The 23,790-nt window shown below is 44.3% G+C and overlaps 2 protein-coding genes across 8 annotated transcripts in view; both read right to left on the reverse strand.

The window, feature by feature from the left end:
• Positions 1-4,908, reverse strand: part of TSPAN9 (tetraspanin 9) — a 170,393-nt gene extending 165,485 nt beyond the window's left edge. The window contains exon 1 of one of the 5 annotated variants that reach the window (XM_074534941.1): positions 4,131-4,701. In XM_074534941.1, coding sequence (XP_074391042.1) covers positions 4,131-4,686 — 556 coding nt within the window. In that variant the 5' untranslated portion in view covers positions 4,687-4,701. Of the gene's footprint in view, positions 1-4,130 lie in introns of all 5 variants that reach the window. The other 4 variants (XM_074534940.1, XM_074534945.1, XM_074534943.1 and 1 more) reach the window with 4 other exon arrangements.
• A 6,320-nt stretch (positions 4,909-11,228) lies between these two features.
• The window catches only part of TEAD4 (TEA domain transcription factor 4), a 50,921-nt gene continuing 38,359 nt past the window's right edge, over positions 11,229-23,790 (reverse strand). For all 3 annotated transcript variants that reach the window (XM_074534939.1, XM_074534938.1, XM_026797722.2), the window contains 4 exons: positions 23,421-23,594; positions 15,658-15,798; positions 14,103-14,255; positions 11,229-11,469 (listed from right to left, as the gene is read on the reverse strand). In XM_074534939.1, the coding sequence (XP_074391040.1) occupies positions 11,356-11,469; positions 14,103-14,255; positions 15,658-15,798; positions 23,421-23,594 (582 nt within the window). In that variant the 3' untranslated portion in view covers positions 11,229-11,355. The remainder of the gene's footprint in view (positions 11,470-14,102; positions 14,256-15,657; positions 15,799-23,420; positions 23,595-23,790) is intronic.

Below are 23,790 nucleotides of genomic sequence, written 5' to 3' on the forward strand. Positions count from 1 at the left end.
CAGCAATAAATACAAGTGTTTGGAATATCATCAGAAAACAGAGGGAAAGGTGAGGTTGGGCTTAAAAGACGTTTAAGCAACAGTGCTGTCCAGCTGTATTAACATTTAAATCACAGAGACATCACCTTCCCAGAAAGACCTGTGCAAGCAGCATAAGGAAAGCATCCAACATGTCTCACTGGAGAACAGAGTCCAGCCTCATGACAACCACACCACAGAAAACACGGCACTGAACCACAGGAAGTGACCCATAGGACAGATTTGATGGGTTTTTCCCCAGGAAACACAGCACTGACATTCAGCAATGCATGTTTCATTGAGGGAGGCTACAAGGAGCAGCAGAAACAGCCTCTGGAAGTCAGCTTTAGGAGATCAGGAAAGATGAAGAAGAAGGGCACTGATGATACCTGTGGTCTCCAATAAAGTATCTTGTTACCAGCTAACTAAAATATACAAAATTTTTATCTTCCCAACAAGTACTTCTCAAAATTAAATTCCAACTTGCATTGCATGGAGCAAAGAGATGGCACTTCCTGAGGACATGCCCACTTTTCCACAATTTCACTGCCATGTAGAGAGGAAAGACAAATATCTATTTCTGATCCACTCACATTCTCTGGGTATTGCTAACATGGCCTCACCAAGACTGACTCAGTCCTAAGGTCTGTTAACAACCACAGCACAAATGTGGAAATGATCTGCTGGTCCTGGCATGTTTAATCTATTTTCTAGAGAGTCAAAGAAGACAACCCTCAAATAAGAGCTATTCCCTTGTCATTCCCCAAGCTCAGCACCATGCTTTATTGTCATCACACTTCCTACATGAAATTTGAAAGAGCGTGGTTTGATCCATTCCAGAATGCATCTTGAAGTGCTTACACCAAAAAGGCACTTTGTGCTTTGAGAATTACTAAAGGAAAGTGAGTTTATAAATATAAATCATTCCCCTACCCACACACACACCTCTCCAGCATAACCTGTGAGCATACTGAGAAAAGTTTTTAATTTAATTTCTTTTAGCATCTTAGCAACACATCAGCATCCTAAAACCTTGCTTCGTTTCTTCATCTGGGGTATTTACAAGTATTGCCATTGTTTCACACACCTCCTTCCTTCTCAGACCAAATGGCTGCTTGATCTCAGGATCAGAGAATTCATGTTGGAGCAGGCCTGTGGGGGTTCCATCATGCTCTACCTTACACAGGACCAACTATGAGGTCCCAACAGGACTTCATCCACTTTGGCCTTGAAAACCTGTGAGGACAGACCTTGCATAACCCCTCTGGGCAACTTGTTCCAGCATCTGACTGCCCTCCTTGTTGGAAATTACATCTATCTTGAACCTCATTTCAACTTCCCTTTGTTGTCCCTCATACAGTCACCATACAAAAAAGTGAAGATGCTCTGTCTTCTTAAGAATCTCCTCTAAAGTACCAGGAGGTCTCTAAAGGTCCCATCAAATTTTCTCTTCTCCAGGCTGAACAAGCCTAGTTCCCTCAGCATATGATCCTCATGCTGTACCAGGGCTTTGAGAGCACTGAAAGGCCTTTAAATGCTCTCTTTAAAAGCCTCACATCCACCCCTGCTCTCTGCTCGTGGCACCAGGGACCCCATTTTAGCTCTGCCTGTGGCATTCAGTGCCTGCCCAACCTGTGTAGCAGCTGTGCCCTGCCTCCAGCCAGGTGTGGGAATCCTGGTCCTGGACCCCGTTCATGCAGAGCCTGACCTGAGATAATCCCTTCCTTGGGCACTGGCTGCAGTCTTATTAAAACAGTCCTGAGTATTGTCAGCTGCCTTCACTTCCAGGGCACAGCACTGGCTCCTGCTCTGCCTCTTTAAAGCATTCTCATCTCTTTTTGCCATGCATCAGTAAATCTAATGACATTCAACACAGAAAACTAACAGGGCATCAGTCACTCGCAAACAGCACAATCCTGAAATATGATAAAAGGGAAAAGCTGAGGTGGGCAAAAAATTGCAATTGTAAAACCCAAGTATCTGGGGAATATTAACATACTACTTTTAAGATAAGCAGCCACTTTTGCTCCAGCTTTCTCAGAGTAACACCAAGACAAAGTCTTGGATTCTCTAGTGAAAACTCGCTTGTTTCACTTGTGAAACAAATGTGAAAGTAACTCCTCCAGCCAGTGCTACCACCTCAGTGCTGGTTTGCTATTTTAATCTGTGCTCTTCCTGTGTTTCACTTTTCTATTGCAGTTTTTTAGTTTGTGTGTTTGGGGAGACAGGGGTTAAACACTAAATATACACAGTTGTGATGGAAATACCCTCATGGACAGGCTGAGGTTTGGCATGCTTTGGAAGAAAATAACTTAAAATAGCACAGAAAGCAAAGACTGTGGGACATGCATCTCTGATAGCTACTTTCTGCTAAAATAACCAAAATAGCTAAGATAACACTGACACTCAGTTAACCCTCTATCTTGCTCAACAGAGATGAACAGGGCCTTTCTAACCTCAGAGCTTTGCCTAACTAATGCTAATGACACTGCATTTGTTATATTCTGACCCCAAGGTCTTTTTATGCAGCTTTATTAAAGAGAATTAGGTTTAAAGAAAGTGCAGGTACCAAAACTGAGCGTGCCACAAGTCTTATAGCCCTGTTATAGAAAAGGCTTTTTCTGTAGGATATGCAATTTGATCATCACAGGTCTAAAAATATAAAAGGGAAAGATCTGGAGGCAGAAGCTATATTAGCTCCATCAGTTTTCATACTTGGAGCTCAGGAAAAATGTAAAATGGAAGCAAAGGACATAAAACTGCAAGGACAGATTTTTTTCCCTGGTGTTCTCTACATCACATTGATAATTTATCTTCAGACATTTTAAAAGTTATGGAGTGCTAACTTTGTCCCCACATTCCATGCCAACACAACTCACATGAATGCACACTTCAGTGGCTGCTATTCTTTGCCATTATACACCCTGGCTACAAAGCTTAACAAACAAACCATTAAAACAATTTGTGGCACCTGTTACTAACAACTTTGCTACAGGAACACGTTAAGTTTTGCCTTCCATAGGCAACGTTTAGGCCCATCTAGGAATGGGCCAAGAGCCCAAACAAACTCTGTGATTTGACTCTCATGGCTGTTCTAGAGAATATTTAACTTCTACCCAGACATATCCCAGGTGACTTATGCCCAAGTCTTAAAGTAAGTTCAGTGTGGCCAGGTAGGAAAATCAGGTGCCCCATTCCCATGGTTCAAACCACAGAACTATACAGTGTAAAAGCACAGAGCAAAAGAGTTGATAGAAGGATTAAGTAGAGAAATGCAGCTCTTGCAGTCTGATTTTTCCTTAACACAGCATCCCCACACCTCAGGTCCTCCCCTGCCCATCAGAAATCCCTGGAGCTGAAGGCCCTCCCGAGAGGCAAACCTCACAGAGCTCCCACCTCCCACCAGGAGCACGGTGACAGGCGGATATCCCAAGAGATACAGCAAGAAAAGTTTCAAAAAGCTCCAACAGGAAAAGGCCACGCTGGAGTCAAGTTTTACATAAGAAGGGGGAAGGCAGGAACCGCTGGCACCACGTCCGCGGAGCTGTCAGCCGCGGGCGGGCTCGCTCCCATCCCGGCCGGGCGCAGCCTCCGTCCCCTCACGGGTGCCCTGCGCGCTCCCAGCCCCTCATGGGGGTGCGCAAGGCCACGGCAGAGGCAGCTCCCGCCGGCCAGCAGCGCTGTCCCAGGGTGCTGTCCCCGGCGGCGGGGACAAATCCATCCCCAGCCGGAGCCATCCGCTGCCGTGCGGGATGGGCACCGCGGGCTCCCCGGCCGAGAGCAGGACCGCGCACGCAGACGCCGCTGGGCTCCACTCATCCCTCCGAACTAACTTTCCTGTTTCCGCAAAAATCACACAGGCACCGGAGGAGGGGGTGGGAGGTTATTGTTCCCAGCAAACACTCCTCGCCCCCATGAGCCACCCGCAGCCACATCCCGCCGGGACCCCGCCGCTCCCCAGCATCTCTGGCGGCCGGGCCGGCATCCCGCGACCCCCGTGAGGGGCAGTCCCGGCACCCCCGCCCCGGGCCGCCCCGCTCCCGCCACCTCCCCTCTCCCAGGGCCGGGAATGGCCGCAGGTCCCCGCCGCCCCTCGCGGCGCCGGGTCTCACCCGCGCGTCCCTGGGCCGGGCCGGATGGGGCCGAGTGCTGGGGGAGCGGCGGAGGTAGGGCAGGACACGGCCCCAGCTCCTGCCAGCGGAAACGGGAGGAGGGGCTCGGACCGGCGTTACCGAGCGGGGAGGAGCTGGGGGCGCTGCCCAGGGGAGGCTCCAGCCCCGCGGAGGAGGGAAGGGAGGGATGGAGGGTGGGAGGTAGCGCTGCCCGCCCGCTCCTCCAGCGCACCCCACCCGCTCCGTCCTGCGCCCGCCGGAGCCCCTTTGGCAGAGCTCTGCCTGGAGCCCGCCCCGCTCCCTCTGCCGCCCGCGGTGCCCTCCGGGAAACCCCTGGGGTGGGTGCCAGGAGCATCCCCCGGGGCACCCTCCTGCCGGGGCGGGGGGCTCCGACCGCCCCCCTCAGCTGCCCCTGCCCCGAGGGGCCCGCGGCTGGACGGGAGTCCCCTCCGGGCTCAGGCAGGCAGGGCTGGTGCCCGAGCCCGGAGTGCAGCCCCCACCGCTGCTGCAAGCGGCGACACCGGGCGGAGACGCTCGCTGGTCCGAAGCCCACCATGACTGCCAGTGTGTTGCTTCTTTGGCTTCCAGCAGAGGGGGAGAACGTGTCTGAGTGCTCCCCTGTCGCAGCAGGAGTTGTAGACAGGTGTGGGTCAGTCTGTTCTCCCAAAAGTGATAGGACGAGAGGACACAGCATCAAACGGTGCCAGGTGAGGTTTAGATTGGATATTAGAAAATATTTCTTCACTGAAAGTGTGTTCAAACATTTGAACAGGTTGCTCAGGGAGTCACCATTCATGGAAGTATTCAAAAAATTAGTATATATGGTGCTCAGAGACTTGTTTTAGTGGTGGACACAGCAGTCCTGGGTTTATGGCTAGACTCTTGGACATCTTTTTAAATCTTAATGATTCTGATCTGTGGTGCTATGAGACAGGCCCAGAAGGGAGATGATCTGACATCGTATAGAAAGTCCCCACCTGCCTTCCTCTGGGTGTCAGTGGAAGTGCAACAAAACCTGAATGAAGTCAATTTCAAACACTCTCTCCAGCAGAAGACTCTCGAGTTGTCTTAACAGAGCTGGGGAAAGTTTTGGCATGGACCCCTAAGCGAAGTGTTATGTGCTGAGGAAACAACGTAGAACTGGGGCAGAGATGCCAACAGAAGGAGAGCAGCGCAGTTATGGACATGGGCCTCCTGAGAGGAACTGTATTTTACAGTGTGTGAAGAGCAACTCAAGGCTTTACCATAAATGTTTTTGCAGAAGGAAGATCTGTTTCTCATTCCGAGGTCCCCTGTGTATTCTCATTTCCTTCTCTGGTACTGCTGCTGCTGTCACACTTCTCAGTTCAAGGGGATGTCCACATCAAATATATTCTCTTGTACTTTCCATCATGTCCTAAGTGGATTTTTATAAACTGCTTGGTTCAACAGACTCGAAGCATCCTGGTGGCAGTGCTGCCAGCAACACAGCTGTCATTTGCTGCATGTTTGTTTCTCTCCCTCCCCAAGAGAAGGATGGCCTACAGCTTTCTGTGATTTATTTACATGCAGAAGTAAACAAATTTTGCTGTGTGTTTACCTTAAAGCAAGCAATGAAGGAAATATATCTTACAATGCACCAAGAGATAAAGAGATCGTGGAGAGCACTTCTTTTGGTTCTTTGGTTCCAGGCTCCAAGAAGAGTCCATCTCCTGGACGCTGTAGCTCTAATGCAGCAAATCCCGTTAGACCTGAGGACTGAAGGATCATCATTCCAGAATTGATGCCAGTCTTTAGTAAGTTAAACTTTGTAAATAAACAACAACTTCCTGAAAGAGAAGCGGCACAAGAGAAGAGAAGGAAGTCAGCAGACAATGAGAACACATTTGACACTTTTGTTGGTGGTGTTATTGTTGGTTGGTCGTTCACTCTAAAAGAGACAGCATGGTGTTGTGTTCTTTATCTGTTGCATAAGCAAAGCAGCTTTATACCAAGGTATATGGGATTTCCATAGTTGAAATCTAAGTAAAAAATCAATATGTGAAATCAAGTCATCATTTTGTGTCTACTTTGGAAAAAACGTAAAACGTGCACAGGAAAAAAAACCCCAAACATATATGGGAGCTTAGTATGAACCTGATGATTTAGGGAAGAGCTTGAGGATCACTGTGAAACTGAGAACTGGAGTTGCTGATACTGTAGACACACTTTGTACCAAGGAAACTGCATTTATCTGCAGATCTCTTCTCCATTATGCTATTAAGTTTAGGAAAGTAGTCCTTTGGACCTGTGTTTCAGCTTCAACTAGCCATCTTCCACATGCAACGAAATCTAACGTGAGGGCACTCTGATGTTATTCATACAGTGAGGAACAGGAGTTGCACCTCATGAGCATCTTCTCTCAGGCAACCAGCAACAGGACAAGAGGCCACAGTCTTAAGCTGCACCAGGGTAAGTTTAGGCTAAGCATTAGAAAAATGTTTTTCACAGAAAGAGTGGTTCAGCATTGCAATGGACTGCCCAGGGAGGTGGTGGAGTTGCTGTCCCTGGAGGTGTTTAAAAAAAAAATGGATGTGGCACTTAGTGCCATGCTTTAGTTGATAAGGTGGTGCTAGGTCATAGGTTGAACTTGACAGTCTCAAAGGTCTTTTTCAACCTTAATTTTGTGATTTTGTGTACCTGAATCCATGGCATATGACCAGCAAACCTGAAGGCTACATGCAGCTTCTGAGAATATCTTTGAGTAGCTGCATTTGAGGCATCTAGAAAAGGATGCTCTCCACTGTAATTCACAGGATGTACTCCCTCTTCTGTAATAGCAAGTCTGTGGCTTTGGTCCCAGCTACCAATTTCAGATGAAATCATAATATGGCAACAGAGCTGAGTGCTGTGGGGGAATTAAGGAGGTTGAAAATCAAAGTCTTTGCTTCTCTTTTTGACAGATAGAAATCATCCATCTAGACTTTTAAACTTTGTTTATATTCATGTTCTTTCCATCACAATTGCTGTATTTTGCACCTCAAGGAGATGAGAGGGGTGCTTTTCTCTAAAGATGCTGTATTAGTTTTCCTCAGAATGAGCACCAGTACTTTCATGGCTCATGTAAGAGGCCAAAATTGTATGGCCTCTTAAATGAGAGGAGTCAAGATTTGGAGTCTTGACTAATTGCTGAACCAGCAGGCAAATATGGTACTAGATCTGGATCTGGTGTCCAAGAGGATTGGGACTACACCACAGTCTGTGAGGTTGTGGACAGAGCTGTGGTCAACCTAAGCTTCTGGCTAGCCTTCCCTCATAGAGAGTAGCCCTGATCTTGCCATTTCAGTACAAGCATGCAAGTTGTCTGCTGCCTTCCTGCTTGGTTTTGATGCAGACTCTGCTTGCAGGATTGGTGAAACAGCATGACCCCCTGGCAGCTGCTTGAAGGCTCAGCATGTGTTCCTCCTGCCCCTTCCACAGCTCTACAGCAAGTTTGGGGGTGTTCTCACCTGTCTGAATTAGTTCTTATTCTTTGCTGTAACCACACAAGATCCTCAACTCCTTCATCTGGTCCAAATGTCAAAGAAGCAAGACAAAAATGGAAACCATTGCACCAAAGGCTAAAGCGTGTGTGTTATAGTCAAGGAAATAATGATCCTTGGATGTAGATATTGAAGTAGGAGATTTAAATTCAATCCCTACCTTTGTCTCTAGGCCCACCTACATGTTGTCTTTGTTGGCAATGTCAGCTTAAGGAGTTCCCACCCCCTCACCACAAATACATGAATGAATTCAAATGAACTTGTCTTACCTGAAGTGTTCCTTTTGGCTTTGAAGTGCAGATGAAGGGAGGGCTCCTGACTTGCCTAGTTCTGTGTTGCTCAGACTCATGGTCTGTCTTATCTCAGAAGACTATCAGTAAGTGGAATCATTTTAGTAATTCAGTTTGACATGAATCCACAAGTAGATATAGCTGCACAAATTAGGGCTGATAAACTGAAGCATGTACATTAGAAAAAAAAAAGGGAATCAGTTAAATGGAAAGCTTTTAAGTGCTTTGTTATTAAAAAAACATGGATATTTAGATCTGTTTTGTCAATTTACCTTCTAAGGTCTTAGTATTGTGGCTGTAAAGTGACCAGGGGAATCAGCTTTTAATGTTTCGTCCTTTGATTTTAGAGCAAGTTCTTACAGGTTAAGTTAATAATTCTGGTATTTCTGCCCTAACAGAAATTAAACTTGTAAGACACTCTGATATCCTCATTTGTTGTCAGTTCTTTAGAGTTTAGTTAGCCTTTCCTCTTGAGTCTGTCTTTTTTTACATATGCTGCTATTTTGTGTTTGCTTTGCTTTATTTTTAGCAAAATTGCAGCTGGCTCTTAGTTTGATGCACTGTTTGGGTTTCTTCTGGTGAAATTCCAAGAAAGGAAGTCTTGGGGACAGAGAGCTACAGTCCTTCCAATCTTTGAAGTATTTTTGCATGGATCTCACCCATTCTGCAAGGAGACAGAAGCTTTTTAGTCCACATCAAAATTACCAGTACCTCTTTTGCCTCTTAGCTTTACTAAATCTTCTTCATCTCTTGACCTGCATAAAAGTGAGCTCTCCAAGACACAGTAATTTTCTTTTCCTTTCTGCACTGCGTTTCAAAGGCAGGTAGATGTCTCTTGCTAACTCTGGTTATTGACACCAGGGTGCTGTGAACTCCAAGAGCAAGCATAGAAAGAAATACTGCCAGAGGAAAATCTCCCACTGGTATTAAGTTGAAAATAAACCCTGCATAAGTGTCTCAAAATCATCTGTGCGAAGATTTCCTCTGTCCCTCAGCCTGTTGGTTCATGTTTACTGCCTTGATAAAATCTATAACTTTGCTTAATGTGGTTTTACTAATGATCAACTAATGGACTAAGTGAACTTCTAGGGCTCATCTTCTTCAGGAACTGACTTCCACAGGGTCTGCTGTTGTGGTGTAACCCAGCAGTGAAAGCATGCAAGGTACCAAGCTCATGCTTGCAGGAGAGTACTAATACACATCATAAGGAATTTTCCATTGCTGGGGACTTTCTCTGCCCTTTCTCTGTGCAGGCTTCATTTCAAAACATTGGCCAAGAATACTTTTCCCAAGGGTCACTCTTTTTTCTTATTAGCAAGGTTTTATTTGATTTGTTGCTTGCTCCACACATGGTTCAGAGATCAGGAAGGAGATTGCACAGGGCTGAAGCAGGCAGGTGCATGCATCACCAATGGACTGTAGACAGTTGGTGCCATTCATACCCATGTGGCCAGCTGGAGAGGATGCCTGGTTTGCAGAGATTTAGTTAATTCAGTCCTGGCTGGCTTGGTCACCTGGCTGGGACTAGCAATAACACCCAATGGATGGGTGAGGGCAGCCTGTGCTTGTATGGATTTTTCATGTGTAGCACAGAACAGCAGATATTTCAAGATGCTTTGTCTTCTAGGTGTTTAAAGTACTTGGCTCATCTTCCTCGAAGCTTCACTGATTCTGATTACCAGCCATGCAGATCTTAAGGAAAGCTGTTGGCATCTGTGTGTCTGTATCACTGTTTGGAAGTCTGTTCTTGAAGGTATTTCTTTGTCTTGGAGAGAGCAGGCACAGCAGGAACTTGGTGTAGATTTTGCTCAACAGGTGCAAGCAAATTTTCTGTTCTTGACCATCCCCTTTTGGCTCCTGCACAGAGAAGGTTAAGAGCACTAGCCCTGCAAGGTCCTTAAAAGAAGCCTCTGAGAATACAGTGTCTAACAAGATTGGGGGGGGAAAATATCACTTTTCCCATAACAGGAAACAAACCATCCTTCTCCATCTCTGACTTCATGGCATTATCTTTGCTACCCTCCTTACCCTTATCCTTTCCTTCCCATGCTTCAAAGCACAGGGTCTGCCTGGTGAAGACTCATGCCTGTCAGGGACCTCCCACGTGCAAATGGAAACCCACACTTTCACAGTTACAACAGATCAACTGGCATGCAGTTGCCTAATAAGGAAGTAAGTCAATTAGTCCCCCTTCCACATTAAATTGATCGTTCAGGCCACACGACTCTGCCTGGCCACCCAATAAATTTCCTGTTCACCCTCTGCCAGAGCATCATGCAAACCACCTCTTCCCTCAGAGCAACATGAATAGCTGCATCTTTCCCCCACATCAGCAGCATTGTGGAGACCAAGATTATTGCCTCTCAGTGACTCCTCTCTGAATAGACAACCTCAGTTTACAAGTAGAGCAGAGAGGCTGTGCTTGATTGCCTAGGAAACACAGAAAGCTAAGCTGTTTTCACTCTTCCCTCTCATTCTTTTCCTCCAGTTTGCTCACCAAATGATATCCTGTGCAATATTTGTGCATCTCACTGTCTGCAACTAACAGGTGGAATAATTTGACCTCTGTAAACAATTATTTTGCTGGTGCACAAAAGCACTGACTGGCTCACTGAGCATTGGTAGCTGTGCAGGGAGAATAGAAGCAAAAGCAGCAAGAATTATTTTAGTCTGTCAAGTTATCAGACTTGATACATAGAGGAAATCTACTGGGCAAGACAACATGATTTAACATACCCAATTTTCTAAGCATAATTTTATTTAAAATGCACAAGAAAGATTGGTCTCTCACTGTCATGCATGGAAGAGAGGGAAGAAGAAACAAGCCTCTAACAGAGCAAGGCTGAATAAGCCTGTGACTGCACAACTGCTGATGTGGCCAGGCAGCTGTGCAGGATATATGTGCAACCTCTACACACAGGCACGTGACTGTGTATGTGTAACTGACACCTATATAAATGTATGGTAACCACGTCTGGGCATGTGTTGGCTTTCAAATGAATGTAAATGAGTGCACACACTCAGACCAGGTGTAGCATGAACATTTTCAACCTGCTCATATGTGATCAGAGTTGTGGAAGCTGCTGCCATTGCCACTGCCCCACCTGTATGCTCAGGTGCGCACACTCCTTTTATGTGTGTAATCACACCCTGGGTGTGCACTGTGGGAAATGCTTTTCATAGGGTGCTGACTGTGGTGAGACCCTAAAGCAGTCATTTGCCTGTTTCCTTGACTCCAAATCTTTTGCCCATTTGCACAAACCTGGAGATGGAAACTTCACTCTATCAATCACAAACCAGCTCAGAGGTACTTTTCTGAAAATACACAATATCTGCAGTTTATTTTTCAGTTTGGTTTGGGGGGGGGCAGGGGTTGTTCAAGCACAGACTTTTTTCTTAGACACGCATTCCATGGACAACTCAGGCAGAGAGTCTCTAGTCCTTCACCAGCCGGTAGATGTGATGTTGGGCACCGTGGTCACTAGTTGATACTTCAAAAACATATGCTATGCACAGCAAGGTCTCCTGTGTGTCCCTGTTTGTCACAACCTAGACAGAAAAGGAGAAGAAGCTGAAATGGCAACTGCTATTTCTCTGCTTATGTATTCCAACACATTTAACACAAAGCAGAAAGTCAGTAATGGACAAAGAACAGAGAAGTGCAAGATCAATACACAAAGGTTGGTCCACAAACCACAGCACTTTTGCATCCTCAGAACTACAATGCAGTGAAGAGACAGGGAGATGACAAAAAGTTCACTGTGACTAAGCAGTGATCACATCAGTGGAAGCAGGTTCTCTACTTCCCACCCCTGATGTTGCAGATTTCAGCAGAGTGAAAGTGTTTCACTCTGGAAAAAAAGGCTCTTCTTGCTCTGTTTGTTGCGTATAGAGGGGCCCCCTCCTGTGGCACACCCACTTCTGTTCACACAAATATTGGTATATCACAACCATAGACAGTTGTTTTCCCTCATCTGCTCCTGCTTGTCAATGGTAGACACAGAACACAAGGATTAAAGAATAGAACTCCTGTTACAGGAGACTTACAGATTTGACTCCATTACACCTCCCATTCCATACACTGTAGATGTTGGGAGAAGGATGGCTGCTACACTCATGCATTCTTACAGAAGCTCCTTTTTTCCCATTTTTTTTCTATGGCCCCTCAGGACCCTTTAGTGTCTCTACAACGTGACTCTGTCAGCGGCATGGTGAAGGAGCAGTGTTGTCCTAGTTTCTGCAGCATGCACTAGGTGGCAGAGACAAGAGAAATATTGCTCTCACAACTCCTAGCTCAGCTTCCCTCTCTGTCACTGCACAGCTTTGCACATTCTTGTCACCTGAGTTTGTGCCATAGCTAAAGTTCTCTCCTGCTGGAGAACACAGATTTTTAGCAGCAGCAGCACAAGCTCAACTGCAGAAGAAAACCATTACAGCTGGAGGCTTGAACTGTACCAAAGCCCAACTGTTCTTGTGAAAACAGGAGGAAAATAGCTGTTTTCAAACTTTCCTATTAATTTTAGCAGTATGATTTTGGTCTGTTTTCTTTTCTTACATCATGATTCGATTTGCAGTTGAAGTCCTTTCTTCTGCAAGATGTGGTGAGTTATATACATCCAGATGTGCTAAGGCACCAGGCCCTTTTCTGAAAAACGGGCTCTGAAATCTTGGTGAGTTCTAGATCCAGAGAAAATTGTCAAGCAAGATAAATGATGCTTATGGGATTAGGGGTATTCTAAGCTCATTAAAGGGTTTATAAAAATATAATTAGACTTGTCTCAAAGGTGGTAGTGGGGACTGAGGGCTACCAACATGTCTTACATAATGCATTTTTCATCTCTGCAATGGGGAGTGGGAAATGCCCATGCTGCTGCTCAGGGAGCAGCACTTTCATCTTGCACAGCACTGCAAGGTAGTGTGTGCCACCTCCCACTTGGGACATGCCTTCCCATGGGAAGGGAAGATAAGGGAAGGACATGAGATAGGGAAGGACATGAGATTTCTCAAAACAAAGCCCCTGAGGAAGTATAACCATGTGACAGGTTTTTTCTTAGAATTTATAGGAAATGCTGCCCTGACTGAGGAATGAAACATGCAGAAGGCAGCTACAATGTTCCCCTGTATGGATTACAGCACATAAGTCTTCCATCTCTCTGTCTCTGCCCCTCTCATGCTTTTGCTCATATAAAAGAACTCTCAGCATTATTACTCCTCATTTCCTCCAGATGTTTAAGACCTTAATACAAGCATGAAAGAGTAAACTTAATGCCCTATGATGTATATTAACCTTGAATTTTATAGCTGATGTGTCTGAGCCACAGAGCAGTGAAACGAGTTGCCTGCAGTTATCAAAGATCTTCAGAGAATGGAATGAAAACCACTTTGATTTCCAGTCTTTCATACAGCCACCAGCATCTCTTCTACTTACCCAGCCTCATGTTCTCTGGGCAAAGATCAGTGATGCCTCTTACAGAGGTGAACACAGAATTCGGTCCATTAGAAAAATCCATTTTTTAAGCTGTCTGCCCTCTTCCCAAATTTAGGCTGCTGCATCTGAGCCTGGAAACGCTCCCAGTATAACAAAACACTAATGGAAATCTAATTGCTGTAGCCTTATGATCCTGACCTAGCTAGAGTTTGCAGTGATTCAGAAGGTGTCACAGAGTTTCCCCACAACTCCTCTGCATGTCTCCATATTCTGTACAGGTCCCAGGTGGTCCTGAGGAACCAATTTTCTTTCCTCCCTAACATGGTCAGTGAAGAACTTTTCCCAAAGAAAAATTTTATAGCCGCTCAACAATGCCCTTATGGGTTTTTTTACCTTGCAAAAAGGGCCAGGGCACAGAAAGGACCTCAATATTTGTGAAATAGTGGAATGAGCATTTCCTTCACTGACTTTTTCATTATTCCCCTTCCTTTGTCTCTCTGCCTCATGAGCTCTCCCTTTATTTTTCTTTTTATCTCTCTCTTACCCAGGTCTCTCAAATTCTTTTGCTGCTCCTCTGCATGAGTTACCATCTCAAGAGCTCCATAAATGGTCTTGAAGTGCAATACACATGAAAGAAATTAAGTTCAATTAGATGCTGAGCTATAAAAGGAAATCTGCTTTGACTCTCAACAGTGACCTCCTGCATGGTGCTTACATGTTGCCAAGTTGCAATGAAAACAGCTCAAATCCCTACCTGTAAGATAGTGAAGTTCTCCAGCACACTGTTCATCATGTACTTCTCGGGAAGGTGCTTGAGTTTGTGGATGAAGTTGATCATGTATTCGCAGAGAGGGGAGCGGTGGATGCGATAGGAGTAGTGTCCGTTCTCGTAGCGCGCATACTCTGTCTGCAGGGCAAAACAGAGAGGGGCACGTGGGGCTGTGCTGGCACACCAGTGACACTGTCACAAAAAGGCACTCAGAACAGAAGAATTACAGTGGCACTTTTAAATAATTTTATGAACAGTGACCACAGTACTTTGCACCAAGGTCAGTCCCCTTGAATCCTCCAAGTTCTTTAGCTTGATTTCTTGTTTTCTTGAGAATGGTGGGTTCCAGCTTCTGAGCAGCAAACCCTCAAGGCACTGTGAAAGGTAACTAAGAGGAACAGACCGATTGACACCTACAGTCCCATCTGCATCTCTACTGGAAAAGTACTAAGTGTGAATAAACTGAAAAAGTTAATAACTACTGCTTTAGCAAGACCAGGAAGTAATGATAGTAATATACTATGCTCAGGATGCTTTATAGTTAAAAAGACTAAAGCCTTCTGGGATCTGTGTGAGAGAACATAGAATTTATGCCCCCCACTTAAAAAAGGGTCTGGCCAATGATACCCAGAGGGATTTTTTTGCTCACATTCCCACCTTGGTTCCTATATATTTTATCTGCCTTTGAAGAGAAACTGAAGCCATATTCTATGATTTCACAGCAGACCCTTAAATGCCTGTAACCTTCTCTGACCCCAGAGGCTTGGTCGTCTTTCATGTGCACCATGACACCTCCCTTTAGCTCCTCTATCCCTTTGCAAATACTTAACTTCAGGCATGCCTATCATGTGCCTGGAGATGGATTTTGGGGAAGGATGCACCTTGAACTGACTGCTGACATGAGAACAGCTGGTGTTCTGCACATAGATGCTTCTGCATCCTGAGGTTCCTTGAGAAACAGGGCAGCAGGGGGCATGTCAAAGCAGTTTTCTTAGCAGCGGAATGTGGCATCAAAAAGAATTTCTTCAATGCCAGTTCTATGCATAACCCAGTTATTTGCTGTTGCTCAAGCTGTAAGTGTATAAGCTCTAGATCTAATAAAGCTGTAAGGCTATAGTCTGTAAATTATTGCAGTCAAATTAATAGCTATAGTTTAGAAATTATCTGTTTGAAAACACTGGTGAGAGTGAGGTGTTGTTTATATGTTTTCACATTTCTGGACTACAAAACACATCTGTGTTCCCTAGCTTTCTTTTGCTTCCCAAAAAGCCCCAGAGCATCAGCAGAGCTAAGAGTCATATGTATTTACATCTCCTCAGAAACTGAGATTTAAAGGGAAAGTAGCAAACACTAGCAGATCTTCAGTGAAATCCTAAGACAAGCATTTTGCAGGCTGAGTGATCTTACATCTATGGCATCCATCTCCCTGACAAGAAGCATGAGATATATTTTGCCTTGAGATACAAAGGCAGGATGCAAATACCCGAAGTGACAAAACGGCAGCCAGAGAGAATCTTGCACCCAAGTGTCTACTCCTTACCTCTACTTTCTCTACCACCTGCTTTCCAAAGGAACACACTTTGGTGGAACAGGTAATGACCATGTTTTCTGGGCTCTCATACTGGCTAGAAACACCATAGAAAGATCTGGATTCATCTTCAATATTGGTATTCAAATCAGCCTGCCAAAAAGAAGAACAAAAAATATTCAGATGATTATCAATAGATGGTTGTGGCATTTTCTCACCATTACTTTACACAGCCAGGATAGTGAAGTATTGGGATTGTCCACAGCTCCTTAAGCAGACCAATGTGCATTGAGCCAGCAGGAGAAATCTGAAGAGTACTGAACAAAATCCTATTTCCACTTCAAAAAATGGTGTGGGTTTGCATACACATTGGGGAAATCTGGTGGAATATCCTCCTAACATGAAAAACATGACATGCCTTGGAGGTACTCACAAAGCATGTGGAGAGCAGACTGCAGAGTCAGAGCAGTGCAACAGACAGGCTAGACTGGCCTGACTCACCAGGAAGGAAAAAAATAATAAAGCAACAGCAATAAAGTTTTTCCACCCTAAGAACATAGTAAGGGAAAAGAGACAGCAGGGAAAAGGAATGTGTGAGTACACACACACATCAGGCTCAGGTACTACAAATGTAAATAGACAGGATGCAACATAAGGAATGTAGGTTACTGATGGATCCGGCCCAGTTACACCTGAATTCAAACCCATCTCCAGTAGCAGCCACAGTTTTCAAATGTGAGTGCCTAAGGTTGGCCAACTAAAGCCTCCTGTTGGAACAGAACTCCTAAAAATCCTGGCTGTCTGAAGCTTCCACCAGGGGTCATTCCAACCACAGTTATGAAACAAGTGGCAGATCACTTAAGCTCTAGAAACACTAGGGGTGTGTGGGAATGCCCAGCTCAGCTCCCTCCCCTTCAAAACTGAAAGGGCAGAGCTCCTCTGTGCTCCACAAGCCCATGTGCTAATTCACATCAGCCTAAAAGCAAGGATCAGTTCCCATAGGCTGCTCCAAAGCATATTATTCTTCCAGCTGAGCTAAGGGAAGAGGAAACAGAAGAAAGTGTGTTTCTGCTACAGTGTGACTAAGACAGCGTTAGATACCATTCTAGCAGGGTTTTCTTAACCAATGTCAGTGAAGAGATTTTTATTTGAGCTCAAGAGCTGCACTAAGGACAAGCAATGTGGTAGAACTTGACCACCACAATAATGAATGCCCGTCTTTCTTTGCCATGCAAAATACCTGTCTCTTAAGTGCCATGAGATAATAAATACTGTTAGCTTAGTTGTCTTAAGGAGCAACTTCACAAAAGGTTTAGGTCAGTCTAGAAAGTGTCAAGTTTTCTCCCCTTCTGTAGACACCTGAGCTTGCTGCTGCCTTTGTGGCATCACAAAAGAGAAGGGCAAAAAGATTGCCTATTTTCATAGCAACACATACTTGGGTTGGCTTGAGACACTTGAGAAACTGCACCTCAGAGTTGTAGTTTGATGCCAGACTGGTCCTGACGCCAGGAGAGAGCAGTGTTAGTCTTCCAGAGCAGTTTGTGCTTCCCCATTCCTGCTGTACTGACACACATCTCTGTAGCTGTACTACAAGGCTCACTGAGGAATTGCTCAAACATAGAAGGTGTTGGGAGGATGAGCAGCAGCAGGGATAGCAGAAGGCAGGACAGCTTATTCCAGTGAATTGTTATGACCATGCTGAAGACCTTGGTATTAAATAACTGTAGTTATGCAGCTACTTTCTTTGTACCACAAATGCACCTGTATTACAGAATAGCAGTATTACTCCTTTCTGGTTTAGGTTTTTATTAAGTTACTGTAACACTGTACTTTAATACTGTAATATTCACTTGCATGTCAATGCAATCAACTGCATTATTTATTTCTCCTACACTCCAACTCTCTGAATAAAGATCAACTTCTTCCCTTGTCCAGAGAGGAGCTAGACTAGGAGTCCTTCACAGTATTTTTCTGCTATTTCCCTTGGGAGTCATAAACACAATGTATGGACTTGATTCCGCTCTTCCAAAGAAATTCTCTCACTGAGTCAAAAAGAACAAAGGGTCAAGGCTACAGAGGATTGGTCAGGCCACTGCTACATAAACACTTGCAGAACCAGATAAACATTTTCAGCATCTCACTAGTAAAGTTAAGGTTACATTCTCCAAAAGACTCACTGGTAAAATTTAAAAATATACACACAAAACGAGGCAAAGCAGAAAAGTGCTAGTTGCACTTCATGAGAAAAGCTTCACTAGCTCTAAGAGGCTACTCTAGGTGCTCCCACAGTTTGGCAAGCCTCCCATCACAAGGCCAGACTAGAATTTCACAGCCAATTAACATCTAATTAATCAACATTAATGGTAAAACTACGGTAATACTGTTTGAACTAAGGAGTTGTCACCATTCACTGACATTGTGTACAATCAGGTACCTGGAAGCCCTGTTGCAGTGGAGCAGCGGGATCATATTGGAACTCCCTCACATTTACACTGCACATTCTATTCTAAAGCTTGTCCCATATTATGAGCTAGGACAGTCAGACATGGAGTGATCAGTCACCAGGAGCTGTGTACCCTCCTCCTGTCACCTTTACAGATCTCATAAACATACATACAGGGAATTTCAGCCGCTCCAGGGAATGACAGTAGCAGTTTGCTGAGAGCTTTAGCTCATGTTTGCAGGAGAATGCAGCTGGAGCACCCCAGACACTGCTGGCCTTACAGTCACAGCTTTTTCATCTATTTACAGCTGCTGGTTCCCACTTTCTTAAGAAAGGCACTGCCCCTGTACCAGAGGTTATTTAGCACACACAAATCTGCTCTTGAACTATTTGCAACCTGGTTTATACATGTGAACTGAAAATAGCAATGCTGTACATGAATACAAGACCAAGGAGCAACTCAGAAGTGGAACTCCCATCTCTTAGCTTTCCCTGCTGTGGAGATGATTACCTCCTGAAGGGAGACAAGGCAGAAAATTGAGGAAGAAAAGTGTAATCTGCCATAGCCAAATTAACTTCTAAATGTCAACTGGACACTGGGGTAATTCACAAAAGGATGCAGTTAAACTTCTCAGGATTGCATGAGGACAAGACCATAGTGACCAAAAGAGCTACTGCATTTAGCTCGACATCTAAAAACACTATGCCCTTCATGCCTAGATTCCTATGACTTCCTCACAACACCTAAACCATCAGGACTACATTGCTTCTCTAAAGAAAACCTTGTGTGAAAGCACATCCAGTGCTGGAGCAAGCACCCGAGGTGAGCAGAGACAGGTCTGACTTACTGTGTCCAGTACATTCCACCCTGAAAAGATGCAAGAGAATAATAGTGACTATGATTCAAAGGAAATTCATCTTCCCACAACTCCATCAAGCAGGAGAGCTAATCTTCACTTTATGGTCTGAGAATGCATAGAATTTTTTTATACGTAACTGGATGTGACTAGAACCCAGGTGCCTCAACTCCTCTCTGGCAAATGCCCTGGTATGTCCAACAACAAATGAGATGGTCTTAAATAAATTCCTTAGCCCAGCCTAGGCAGCCGAAGGAGACATAGGCAGGATTTAGGAAAGTCTCACTGAAGGGGCTGAGCTGCCTGGCCCCTCCAGGCTCCTACTTGCCACTGCTAGAACAGGGTGGGACTGCGGGGGCAGCAGCAGCAGGATTCAGGCTGTTGGGTGGTGTCCAGCATTCAAACAGCTGTTCTCAGTCTCTTTTACAGGCAAAGGTAAAGATCAAATAAATGAGACATATTACAAGCTAAATCTGAGTTAGGAGCCACCAGCTGGACCAAACTACTTTATCTGACAAAGTCAGGGTTCTTGCTTTCTGTCCCAGAAGTTCCAGATGCAAAAACCTGAGCAACTCTGTCATAGCAAAAATCTGATGTGTCTGGGATGTGTTTAACTTGCTTTGTAAGCTCAGCACAGATGACACACTTATCCACAGCTTGCCTGATGACTTCCAAACATGCTGAAACTACAGTCACTGCGATATCTGTGATACAGCACATCCCAGATATTCACATACTGCATGCAAGAGTGAATCTGCCTGCTTGGAGGGGTAACATCTGGGATTCCCTCCTTTCCAGAGAAGTAAGCATAATGTTTCATTACCTACAAGATAGGATTTCTAGATGGAAGAGAAGGGATTTTTTCTGGGAAGAGCATAGTAGCCCTCCACAAGTTAATATGCTCCTTTCTCCCCTCCATCTCTGGAAAAGATGCTTTGAAAATTCCTCAGCAATTTAATCTTTCAATCTGCCTTTTGCTGCTAATAAGCTGTTGAACACTGTGGGAGACAACTTTGGTGAAAGTGCCATTGGCAGAGTCCGCTTACATAAGGGTGACATTCTATTGTCTATTCTATAAGGGTGACATTCTGGTGATGGCAGGTGAAATTACTGTGTATAATAATCACAAAATTCTCTGTTTCTAGCTGCTGTCTTGTTTGCTGCCTGAGGAGTACAAAGAACAGAGTGAACGTGAAGACCAAATTGCCATTCCTTGTTCTCCAGGCAGTTCCAGGATTGAAAGCATCCAGTGGGCAAGGCAGGGTGCTGAGGGCAGTTTGCACTGCTGCTGTTTTGACTGGATTTGCTTGTGACAGGAGAGAAGCCAGGTGCAAGACAGCAGTTTCCAGCCCACCCCTTCAGCACTTTCCCACAGAAGTAAATTCCATTTAGCTGAAAGGAGCGCTCAGACGCTCAGAAGATCGCTTGCCTATCAACAAGAAGAAATTACTACATACATTCTTCATGGGCAGGACAAAAATTCCCCTGATTCATGTCTCTGCAGATGACTGCTCTGTGCAAAGTACTACCTGTCCCGAATTACTGATTTGTCATTTTTCCTTCTGTCTTCCATGCAGAGTCTCACAACTTCTGAAAGCCCCAAGATGCAAGTGCACCATTCTACTAACGTGCAAAGCCCTGAGAACGCCTCTTCCCCAAACTATTAATAACGATCCATAGAGGAGGAGTTCACAGAGAGAAGCAAGGAACAGGTGGCAGAGATAATATTAGCCTGGAAAAGAGCAGGACTGCCACTGTCCATGTGTTGGGAGGCTGATGTCTCACATTCATTGTCGTGTGCTAGAATGCACTTGGAGCACAGAGAAATGTCACACAGATGTCATGCACAACTTGCCAACCCAAGTCCAAAAATCAGTTCATTGTACCAAATTCCCAATGCCAAAATCAAGGAAGAATTGCAAACACTGCAACACTCACTATGTTTCAAACTCATCAACTCTCAACTTTTAGCTATTGTATAGATAATTTAAAGCATCTTTGAACAAAGGTGAACATCTCTTTCTCAGTCATACTAGATCCTCAGTGCTACCACAGAGGTCAAAAAACCTCAACCCTGGTGTTTAGAATTAGGCCTCTGGTACACAACAGATCATCTGGTATATTTAATGGTTGCTGCAGCAATGGTAGGTTCATGCCTCGGGTTCTTCAAGCCTAAAACTGCAGATACACACCCCCAACTTACTCATTCCTTGATTTGTTTAAAGTCTTTGTCACCTGCAACCACAACTTCAACTCAGAACCTCTGCAAAATCAATCATGTCTTCATGTCTCAAAGCATCCCTTAAAGTATTTAATTCTACTCACCATTTTATCCTAAAATGATGCTGTAAATTCAATGGTGTAGTAACTGCTTTATCCAATACATCTTTGAACATCAACAGCATATTTGTATAGTTGTCCAGAGCTATCAGGCAGCAAAATGAAAAGGCACCCTGGCACATATTGCTACAAAAGTATGAAAATGCAGAGGGATATAAAAATTTCTGCTGAAATCTAATTTTCTGCCTCCTTTTTTTTTAATCATATTGCCTTATTTGTGAAAAGTGTTTGGTTTTTTATTTGCTTCTTAAAAGTCATAGAAACTTACCTTTAACTAATGACTCGACTTGTAAACTTTGCCTGTTTCTAAGTGATAAGCTGTAATGGGTACCACCAATAAAACCTGATGTTAACTCCAGATGGGATTCAACAATTCAAGGGTACCAAAAAAAAGTATCAGACAGTCAAAATATTAAACCAAGCCCAGAAATATTTCTGTCCTTTTAAGTATAGAGTTGCAGAGCCCCACAGCCTTGTGCACACATTGGAGTACAGCTGTTTCAAATCCTATGTCACATCTCTTTAATCAAGCCAAATTCCAGTGAGCTGATACCCTCTGAACACCTCACGTGGGAGCAGAAAAAAACCAGCCTGATGGCATGCCACCATCTAAATCTTTCAAAACCCTGACAGAGGTTGGTCTGACATGGTGCATAGGGCACATTTATACTTCTGATATTAAAAACCAAGTTATCACAATCCCCAAACTGAACCACAAAAGCAGAAAAGCACACTGTCAATTTTGATAAATAAATCACAGTTGCAGCAGATCACAATTTCATGATTTCTCTCTCTTCACATCAGGGAGTTCAAAGTGTTTAATTCTCTCTGTGTAACATCTCCCTCTAAGATCTTTCTTTCGGTTCTTGAAACTTCCAAAGCACAAAAGGCAATCAATACCTTTCAAAATACCCTGTCAAAAGATAAGCTTCTCAGCAAGGTGCTGTTTTCTCTCCCAGCCAGAACAGAGCTGATCTTCCACCTTTTGTTTTGAGCACCCCAGGCAGGCTTTGTTGTACTTTGCCAGGAGCTAATCCCACAAAGGGCTCAGCTCAGTAGCAGAGACTGCAGGTAATAAAATTATGTGTCCTGAAAAATCAACAGCAACCAACACTCTAGGCACAGGCACTTGAGAAGAAGACTCCCAGCCAACATTCTCCAACTCATTTCTGGAAAGGCTAGGCTTGGGACAGCTGGGAAGTTGCATCTCAAGGCACTTAACTCTTCCTTCTGAAAGCACCAGACAGGAGGCTTTCCAGTGCCACTTTGTATGAAGGGAATGAGATATAAAAGCTCATTTTTCATCATCTCACTCTGACTTGAGGTTGAATGACGTGGTAAACTCAAGGTGAAAGGCTCCAAATCCCATTACACATTCCCTCAGCCATCTACTGTACAACTGCCCTGAGCTACTATTATTTTTAATCTCATAATTCCTATGATAATATCAATCACCAAAGCTATTTTGTTTGTACCTTGAAGCACAATGGCACAGTTTTTGCAAATTTCAGTTAAATCACAAAAATCCAAATTGAGTGAGTAAGCTTTTGCCAGGCTGATTTCTACCAATTTACCAGAAGTCATTTCAGTAATATATTATCAGCATAATCCAATTTCATTATATTTTTCTCTTATCTCTTGCTCTTCCAGCAGTAAGTATGCATCTGTAAATTATTAGTATTGAATAACACAAAATGCAGCTACAGAGACAGGAGAAGAGATGGAAAAGTATTGCTTCTGGCTGAGGAGTTACACAACACTGAGAGAAGTGAAGCCTAAGAGTATGCAGAGAATAATTTCCTCTGAATTCTTTACTTATACATGAATAAAAATTCTAGAGGGTCCAAGTCACCATTAGCAAATCTGCAGACAGTAGTCAAGAACAACTCTACAGATGGACAAGGTGAAAGATACATCTGCTGCAGACCAGAAAGTGTGCCTTGTGGGGTCAAGGAAAGATCTTGTGGGCTCAAGAAAAGTGACAGTGACAGAAATGTGGCTGTTTTATTTAACTTGCCTACATGGGGAAAAAAATTGTTGGGAGGCAGCAGTTTTCTAACAGCTAGGGAGGTCACAGCTTTAAAAGTGACAACCTTCACAGCAAATGGGTACCCTATAGAGGGCCCTTCTCTTACCCAGAATTTGACAAGGAAGAAGGCATTGGCTGGCCCCCTTTCAAAGAGCTCCTTCAGGCCCCCTTTCTTCTCAGGGAACTTGTCATAGATCTGCCGGATATCCACTGCCTCGAGGTAGGGGTCATTGTAGCTGGGGCTTGACTGCCCAATGTGCACAAACAGGTGCTTGTTGTACTGAAAAAAGAGGAAAAACATGGAATTAGAAAATGGCTCAGTACCATTCAGTACCTACTGAACATCCACTGTCCTTCACAGAAGACTGCTGGAAGTCAATGAAGATTTGATAGAGTTTTCTGAAAGAGCAGAAGAAATCAATAGAAATATCTCTACTAATACCAGCTCATGCTGTTCTTTCCTTCCTATCAATACA

Source organism: Zonotrichia albicollis, chromosome 2 (genome assembly GCF_047830755.1).
Source record: "Zonotrichia albicollis isolate bZonAlb1 chromosome 2, bZonAlb1.hap1, whole genome shotgun sequence".
Classification (NCBI taxonomy): domain Eukaryota; kingdom Metazoa; phylum Chordata; class Aves; order Passeriformes; family Passerellidae; genus Zonotrichia; species Zonotrichia albicollis.